The following is a 9,424-nucleotide window of genomic DNA, read 5'->3' as shown; positions in this document are numbered from 1 at the left end:
GTCAGAGTCGACTTTCGTATCCCTAATTTGAACTCCGATTAAGGAGTATGTCAATTCAAAATCTTGGCCAATTCTTTCTGAACTCAAAATAACTCCAATTCATGCATTCAAGTTCAACCAATCCATTCGAGTCGAACGATTTAAAAAAAAAATTGTTTTATTCGGTATACTCGCTCTCAGCTAATTACAGTAATTATGAATTGTTTTAATTAATAAAAAATAATTTTACGTGTTAATTTACCAAGTTATGTTCCCACGACACAGCTTAAGTTGTCTTTTTATGCAGATAACGTATTAATTCTAATTTATTTACTAGACTTTATATAATACATATTACATGATATATTTTATTGTACACAAAATATTACATCAAGTATAATAAAAAATACATCCTAAAATTTCAAGACTTGTTTTAAATCATTCAACTCAGAGTAGGTCTCAAATCATACTCTAAATATTATTACAAACTCAACTCAATAATCTCAATAAAACCCACATTCAGACGTTGGTAGTTTTAATATAAGTTATGATTGCGATAAATATTTGTTTGAATCGGTAAAGGGTGTGGTAATTTATTTGAATTTATAGATATCATCATACTCTCTTTTGCACATTGAATGAAACAAGACATCAATGTATTGATGTAGGATTATTGAAATCGAATTGACTTGCGATTAATTACATTTTTTAAAGATATTTTCACTGCCAGACCCACTTCAATTTTTCAAGATTCAAATTAATCATATCTTCAGATCTTGCAAAACTTGGATCCATCCTTCTGACGTATACTTTTCTGTTCCCAAGCTCTTGGAGTCGTCTGTAGTTATCAGCTAATGTTTCTTCCCCGCTGGAGAGCATCCTGAACTTATTCATCTGAAAATTGAATGATAACATATATTACAGATATAAGTCGCAAGAAAGTACATATTATGACAATTACAGAATTGTAAGAAATTGAAATCGCACATACTTGTTTGAAAGATATTGGAACAGGGGTAGGAAAAATATTCCATGTTACCACCTCGTAGCATGGGGGAGTAGTTAGCGAACCCCTGTAAGTGTAAAATATGTCGGTGTTTTCCGGCATGAGGGAAGCCAGAGTAATCGATACATTCATTTTTACTGTAGAATTAAACCATTGGACTGCTGGAAATGTGTTCAGTATTGGAGAAAGCTTATCATTGTCTTCTTCTTGTAACTGAAAGAAAGAATAAATATGTATAACTCCTCTCAATTGAGTGCATAGACAAACATTCTGACAAGAAATATTGTGCAGACACTACGATGTTGTATGTGAAGTACCGTTTTCAAGAATTTCACATTTCCCTAAGTATATTACTGGTATACGTATAGATACGGCTAATGAGAAACATTAAAATACTTTTGTATATCTTAATAATGAAATCCCTTTTGAAGCCTTTTTCCAACTAGCACGGGGTAAAAATCAACAGCAGGCAGAAGAGTTACTTCCAAACTTTTACTCTCATTATTATTATACTGTAAATGAATCGGCAAAATATATATATATAGTATTAATTTCCTGATTACATACATATTTGTTTTGCAATTTATTGATCAACGTGATTTGATCCCGGACTTTTGTTAAGAAAAAAACGCAAAGTCTAAACATGTGTTACAAAAACTGTGATGCGTGCTAAGGGCGAGGGGTCATTTGTGCACTTGGTGCTCAATATACTATTGCTTACCTGGAAGAAAACGGCCAAAACAGTAAGACCATCCTCATAGGAATATGCTTCATCTGCATTGGCATATTTCATATTCCTATGGATAATGTGCATCTCCATTGGAAATCTGTAAGAATAGACACATGAATTTTAGTTTCTGTGAGGGGTAAAAAAGATATCTAGTGTATTATCATTGTACTATAAAATTTAGTTAATGGTAGGAAGAAAAACTTTTGATCTTTCTATAATTTTGCCTCTTATATCTACCAGCCATAGTTTACATCTCAAAGATTTTCAGGTTTCATGTAAAATGCTGCAGTCATTATTTAATAGATACACAATAACACATGAAAACAAACGGGTTGTCCATAAAAAAAATTTCAAAGTGGTTCTAAAAGATTCATTCCAAAGCGATTGAAGAATTTAAAAAGACGAAACTTCCAACTATTAAATTGGCAGAACAATCCTTGAGTGAAATACCAAAAGGACTGCGATTTTACAAGATATATGCAGATGTTATGAATAATAAGCACTGTTACATTATTTTCAAAAATTGCTCGATATATTTCGACCCTAATTCTTTACGATAATGTGGCTACGTAAGTCAGCATACCTAATTCCATTTAGTATGTGTTCGGATCCTCGATTATTCTTCATACCCCAGTGAAAATGAAGTCCTTCAAGTTCATAGTTCTGACCTTTATTAAGTAATCCGCCAAATACGTACGGTAGACGTTTTTTTGAGAGATCCTTATGGATGGATAATGCCACTAGAAACATAAAGATTGAACATTACTGATCATGAGAAAGCCACACTATAATATTCACTTGCAGCCAGTATACATATTGAGCTTAATTCTAGCTGTTTACCTGAATGTCCATTGTTAGTCAATTTTATTGGACCAGATAACAGATTATGGTAACTAATTGTTTCTATAGCCGGCAACGGTAATTCTTCGGCATTGGCTGAGGATAAAGCTATAGGAGATTGCCACTTTCCTGCACAGTGCTTGTGTTGTTGCGCCCACGTATGCTGATCTAATCGAGATAATTATCAAAGTGTAAATACCTGTTTCATAATTTTCATAAAATTCGTTATTTGTTAATGCAATATAATTATTCAACACATAAAGATTATTATTATTAAGGTTTAGTCAAGTGATACTGTATTTGAATGTTTAACACTGTTACTTACGTCGTTTGCTATACCCGAAACCTCCATGCACTACCTGCACTAAGGAATTTCAATAATTACTGTTACAAATTCAGTCCTCGAGGCTACGAAAACTAATTTAAAACAAGAACTTACGTATTGCAAGTAGAGCAGAAGCTTGATATAGCAGGTACATGACAGTCTACTGGAGGAAAATTCTCTAACAAATCTGTTAAATCTAAACAAGTACAAAAGTAGAAACTTTATTTATATATGTTTTAGATGAAAATGAAGATTTTTCAGGCCGTAGCATATTATAGTATGTTTTCATGTATTGAAATAATTATAAATGATACGCATGGCAAACTTTCTTCATAAATTGAATGTAATTCAAAATAAAATAGACTGCGGACCATCTGTGTTAACAAAATAATTTTGGTCTAAGATATAATGAATGTGACGAAAGCTTGATTTAGCTAATTGTGCAAAAATTGAATACATTATGAGGTAAGCATATAAAGTGATAGAATTGTAAAAATCAAAATAAAGTACCTAAATATAAAGTTCATTACTTGTATAATTTCACTGCTTGCGATTCTTTGAAAAGTTAATAATAGCGGACAGTTAAAGGATCTATTGAAAATGACTTGTGAAATATATTGAAATTTACTTAAATAAAGTTGAAGCGTATACTATTAAGTACACAAGTAGAAGTAATTCGGCATCGAAAAGTATAAATACTCTTTTGACACAATTTTGAGAAAGTGAACTCTAGTTAATTAATGATCAATTTTATATACGGTAGTATATTGTGTTGTGTAAAATAAGTGTTTAAAATAATAATTGCTAATAAACAGAAAATAAAATTGTGACTTATATTTTTGTTGTCAGTGTTAAGGAGTATTGAAATATTTATGTAACGAAAGGTAGATCTCGAAAAAATATCTAAAGGAACCGACCTTATCCCCTCGAAGGTGTGAGGCTGACTGTGATAGCATCGAATAATTGAAACCAAGCTAAATACATTCTGGTACACATACCCATTACCATGCGTGTGAACCGATTGGTCAGTCTTCGTTCTACCAATCTAATGTAGATACATATAAAATTGAGGTGCCAAAAATTTAAGTCAACGTTCGGCATGAGAACATCAAATGAATGCTTGCAGGAAGTAATTTAATATCAAGATTTATGTTCTTCCACATATCTTCAATCGAATTTCAATACTCGGATTATATTTAAATACTTTGTGATGACGTTGATGAAATAATTAAACATGTGAATAGAATAAGATAAAACAACAAGAAAAAGAAACAAGAAGTTTGCACTATCATAAATCAGATCTGCAAAATATATGTGTTACAAGCATTTTTTTATGGAGTGAATCAAGGTGTATTAGTATTGAATTAAAAATATTCGATTACAATAAAACGGAAGTTAAATCTTGAGTGGTTTTGAGTATAGATTTTTCCTGAAGCAACTCAATTCGAAAGTAATACTAATTCGTGACATAACTGCTCAAATAAATTCTATATAGAAAATGTTTGCTTACCGAAGTTATCACAATATACACTCTATACGTATAAAAGTGTACATACCTATACAGATATTCAATTTGCTGTTATAAACTGTACTGTAATGTACTATATAATACATCCACATCAATATCATATTCCCAATTTCGGAAGTACAGACTTATTATTTGATAGTAGATCTGGTATAATGAATTGGATGAAACAATATTGGTACAATACGCTAATGATTAATTAAAAGGCACGATTAATAACGATATTTGTAACTGTGGATGGAGTTCATAAAAATAAGAAAATTCACTACCTCCACTAGAATTATCATGATGTGCAATGCGAATTAGAATGCAGAACACCTCCTGTTATGCAAGATAAGTACGCAATGCAGTATGTATCAAGGTTCCACATCATCTGTTAAAACAAATGGTTCTTATGTTCTAATTGACAGAATGCAAGGTGTTACCGCATCTAATCAACATGTAATGATCCAATTATAACAGATGCAAAAACAAATTTTAATATATAATTATAAATATTAATAACGTAGTAATTTTTTTCTATTTTATTCTCTCATGCAGTTTGCAAAATATAGATACAACGAGAATACAATTCAAATAATGAATCGATTTGATATTTTCGTAATTTCTTGGAAAATAGAGAAAAAATGTAGAAAAAAAAATATATACTTCGATAATACTTTCCTGTAATGATCTCGTGCCACATATGAGTACAAGCAAATTAAATTAAAATCTATTTCCTAAACTCAATTCTTATATTGAATTAAACGAATAATAAGATGAACTGCAATTTAAAGCAATGCAAGATTGATGATCAATTATCTGAACGCAAATAGCTAATTAATTAACATTTGTATGGTATGATCACAGATTGTTATACTCCAATAAAGAGCGACTTAAACATTTGAATGGCCGCGTGTGATTAGCATACGTAATCCAACTACAGGTATGTAGAATCTGAGATGAATAATAACGAACCTGTTGAAAATCTCCATACCGTTTCAACCGAGTATTTTCGTCCCAAGTTCTAAAAGCTCCGACCATCATTTCTGAGCAATCAGATCCATTTACATCTTAGAATACAATTTGTGCAGTTTGCACAAAATTAATCTTAATTGGATATTAATGTCTTGACTGGATCATTTTTTGACCCCATCATTTTAATTTAGTTGAAACTTTATCAGAGAATAGTAATAGTTTATTCGTACGGCGGTTTTTGAATTCTCAACATTAAAAAATTTTTGTCATTCTACATTTTTGAAAATCACCAAAAAAATTTTGCAAATTTGTTTTTTCAGCTGAGTATTTGAAAAACAATCACACGACGAAACGATTGTTTGTTACATTTTTTTTAGCACTTCTAAAATTTTTTATTTGTAAAAGTTAGTGCTAAATCAAATTTTAAAGGTTGAAAAAAATTTGCGTCATGTTTGAACCCATAACGGTCTTCAGAAATTGAAATGATAAAGAAGTAGAAATTGGTTTTAAACAAAATAACCATAATGAATACGACAAAAAGTGGCTGGAGAATATGTTTGTTATCGCGCCGTAAATATTTGAGAGAAGTTTTTAGAAATTTTAAAAATTTTTACAAAACGGATTCTAAAATGATCGAAACAATAAATGAAATTTCAGAAAAATTTTCGAAGCTTTTAGAATAATATGAAAAAATATCGAAGCATTCATAACTCAAAAACTGTATTATGAAAAAATGACAAATTACAAAATTGGGAATTGTAAACGCAATAACATGTGAGAATTTTTCCGACCAAATTAAAAGTGGTGAGTTTGAAACCTGGTTGAATCGGCATGGAATGTCGCGAAACACTAAACATTTTGAAACGATTGAGTATCCCATCGCGAATTTCGACCTGTTGAATGTAATTTTAAAAAGATGTTATCTACAATTGAGAGGTATCTCCATTGGTCTAGAATTGATACAACATACTATAGCGTTGATATTATACTACTCTTAATTTCAATCTGTGAACGTTATAAGTTTCAGTAAGTAACGTCAATTGAAAACGAGAGGCTAATTTAATATGCGACTCCTATAACATTAGCTTATAGACTGTATCTGAACCAAACAAAAGAAATATCTGCATATAGAATGGGCCCATCACTCTCTCAGGATGACAAAAATGTCAATGAGGGCACAGGTTGTGAATTAAAAATATTTCGACAGAGATTTCCGTCGCATTATGTGGCGATGATGCGCGAAAATCGAGGGTACATCGGAAAGTACGAGAGCTTTGAACGAACTCTATGTAAAAAACAAAAGAAAGAAAGAAAAAAAATTAAACGCTTTGCACATGCACACAAATCCATTCTAAGAATTTTGTCAATTGTAAAAATTGTATATTCGATGTTAAATATGGAATACTTGTACACTGAAAGAAATTTGCCGAGTTAGTATTGGAAAATGCCCTCATGACGTCAGAGCCTGGTTCTCGGCGCGATTTTATCATCACATAACCTAAGATCTTAATTTTAATCGAGAAAAATCGTAATTGTTGGGGTTTCAAATTACTCATGTTACATAAATTTATTAAACATAATCAATAATATATCTGTTCTACCATCCACACGTGGAAAAAATAAGGTCAACGGTCAGATATCAGCCTGGTTGCATTAGTTACATTTTTTTCCACCAGATGACGCATTGCAAAGTGACAATCGCAATAATCACTTGTAGAATATTTTCACAGACGGTATCCGTGAAACTGGGAACTAATATGGACTCCCGAAAAAGTGATGAAAGACTACTTATAGAAAAAATTAATAATTTTTTTCAGGGCGAATTACCCCACTTCCCCCCACATTTTCCGGGGCGAGATAACGCATACCAAATGGCTTTACATCCTATTATTAGTATGCAAAATAGTGGATCACTATGTAAGCAATGATATTATTGGATTGGAATACATTAGAATAGTCCAGTAGTACCTTGACCACTCGATGATCAGAACACAAAGTAGTACGTCATTCCCGCTATTACTACCCTCGGCATGAAACGATAGGCGCCGTATAATGCGCAATAAATGACTGCATCTTGATAGATGCCTCGTTAAATGTCTCTACGTTCTTTATGTTTGCGTAAGGGTACTGAATTTAAATCAGCTAGTTTTTTGTGGCCAGCTTCACTACATCAAAGATAAATTCGTCAACTATATTTGCTATATTTATACAAAAATATTATTTATTCAACAGTATCATACAATTTGTTAGTTCCGTAACGCAGATAGATTAATCTCATAGGATTATCATACCAGTTATCAACATATTACATTATTCCAGTACATTAAAAAAACTTAACTTATGAATAGTTGCATTTTCAGTTAAACAGTGCCATAATTTATACAATAGTGACGTCACACAAGTACTATCCTACAGGGTGTATACGGAAACCAGAAAAAAGAATACCGGCATTTTCTTTCATTTCTTAACTGGACATTTTTTCCCGGTACCTTGGCATCGATTACTGGTATCACCGAACCTATTAGCCAGGGCCCATCGTGATTACCTAACTTTTCATGATAGACTAAATTCCCTAACTTGTCCCGGTTTTGCCAGGCTTTCGCCACCGTGTTATCGAATAAAAAAACAAACATTTAACGTATTCAACCATTACTTTCGCGAGTATATTACAGATAATGCTGTATAACATTGTACCGGAAGTCCGAACACGTAGAGATTGATTGAAATTAGAAAAAAAAGTCACTTCAATTTAGTCACAGATTATCGATTGCAGCTGTTTTCCATTAATGACCAACCAAGAATTGAAAAAAACATGGACTACAAGAATATCATTTCGTCTTTTCGTTTTAGTTTTTTTAATCTACAATAATAAATCAAAAAATTGGAGCAAACAGAGTTTCTGTAGGCCCTGATTCTGATTCGACTTTTCCAAATACGAACAAGTCATGAAAAATTTGAAGTTTCCGCTAGTAAGACAAAATTTCGATGAATACTCCGAGGTACCAGTAAATTACCAGATTTTTTGAAGTAATCTCCTGGAGTGTATGCACCGTGTTATCTAGTATTTGTTTAAAATAGTGAATAAGTATGCATGTATTTAGTGTGTATATCAATTATTCTTAAATACGTATTTATCACAGCTCAATAATGACCACACGCATACTTATTGTGTGCTCATCAGGCTACATATAAATTTTGAGCGATATGCGTGACATAATACATTAATATCAATTCTCATTACATTTTAAAAAAGAAGTCATACAGCGAACCACAACGTAAACGATTAAGGGGGAAGGCCACTGTGACGGCCGAAGAAATAACTGATTTTTAAGAATACTTTTCACAGGGATAACTATTTAATGAAGAGATCGAATTGTTGGTATTTTATTAAGGGAGGTGGTGGGGGGGGGGGGGGGCACGATTAAAGTAGCTACCAGAACTATAGATCGCAGATGGCTGGCAATTTTTTTCTGAATGCTGTTTCATGTCCCAAAAAATATGCGTAAAACTCACGACGAGAAAAAAATGATTTAACCCTGGCCGATTTTGTACATACGACCTGAAACAAGACATCAAAAATCTGAAACGGTCGATTGTTCGGAACAGTAAACAGTGTCTGCAAACCAAATTTCAGCCAAAAATATTGAAAATTGTAGGAGGAAACACACTTTGAAAAATCCAAAGTTTCGATTTTTAAAGATTTTTCAATGCCACTATTTTTTTTCATAAGGTATAGCCAATTTTGTGTAAAAAAGGTCTGATACTGTTTATAGCCATCACGAATAGTTTAGGAGATATGAATTTTCTAAGATAAATTTTCAGCACCTGAAAAGTTTCAAGGATGTATATTTATTGAACATAGAAAAATCATTCTATAATACATCAAATTTTTTTAATTTCCCCGCACCGTAAGTAGGTCCCTATTGTTTGCGTAAATTCTGCTCTCGCCTTGATATTGGCAAATTTTATGAGACGACGCGCTCGCTAAAATTTTGTGATTCTTCGTTCGGCATATCGTGTAATACGAATACCCATAACGGCACGATGAAGAATCCGATCACA

General features: G+C 32.1%; 1 protein-coding gene across 3 annotated transcripts; it reads right to left on the bottom strand.

The window, feature by feature from the left end:
• Positions 1 to 550: 550 nt before the first annotated feature.
• LOC124407215 (carbonic anhydrase 2-like) lies at positions 551 to 4,457 on the bottom strand. Of its 3 annotated transcripts, none has more exons than XM_046883114.1 (8): positions 4,437 to 4,457; positions 2,995 to 3,076; positions 2,881 to 2,919; positions 2,556 to 2,723; positions 2,299 to 2,455; positions 1,707 to 1,812; positions 971 to 1,198; positions 551 to 873 (listed from the first exon to the last, which is right to left on the bottom strand). In XM_046883114.1, exons 2-8 carry the CDS (start codon positions 3,032 to 3,034, stop codon positions 700 to 702), a joined length of 912 nt encoding a protein of 303 aa, XP_046739070.1. In that variant the 5' UTR covers positions 3,035 to 3,076; positions 4,437 to 4,457; the 3' UTR covers positions 551 to 699. The 3 variants fall into 3 exon arrangements, with proteins under 3 accessions (XP_046739070.1, XP_046739068.1, XP_046739069.1); XM_046883112.1 differs by lacking the exon at positions 4,437 to 4,457 and adding an exon at positions 3,798 to 3,838; XM_046883113.1 differs by lacking the exon at positions 4,437 to 4,457 and adding an exon at positions 3,718 to 3,826.
• Positions 4,458 to 9,424: the final 4,967 nt, after the last annotated feature.

This window comes from Diprion similis, chromosome 6, assembly GCF_021155765.1.
Source record: "Diprion similis isolate iyDipSimi1 chromosome 6, iyDipSimi1.1, whole genome shotgun sequence".
Lineage (NCBI taxonomy): Eukaryota > Metazoa > Arthropoda > Insecta > Hymenoptera > Diprionidae > Diprion > Diprion similis.
The sequence above is the reverse complement of the archived record's forward strand: the minus strand, read 5'-3'. Positions and strand labels throughout refer to the sequence as shown.

Coding starts and splice junctions, on each gene's coding strand:
- LOC124407215 (XM_046883114.1), bottom strand. CDS start 3,034: ATGTACCTGCTATATCAAGCTTCTGCTCTACTTGCAATAC. Junction 2,456..2,555: donor GACTAACAATGGACATTCAG/GTAAACAGCTAG, acceptor TTATGTTTCTAG/TGGCATTATCCATCCATAAG. Junction 874..970: donor TTCCAATATCTTTCAAACAA/GTATGTGCGATT, acceptor TTCAATTTTCAG/ATGAATAAGTTCAGGATGCT.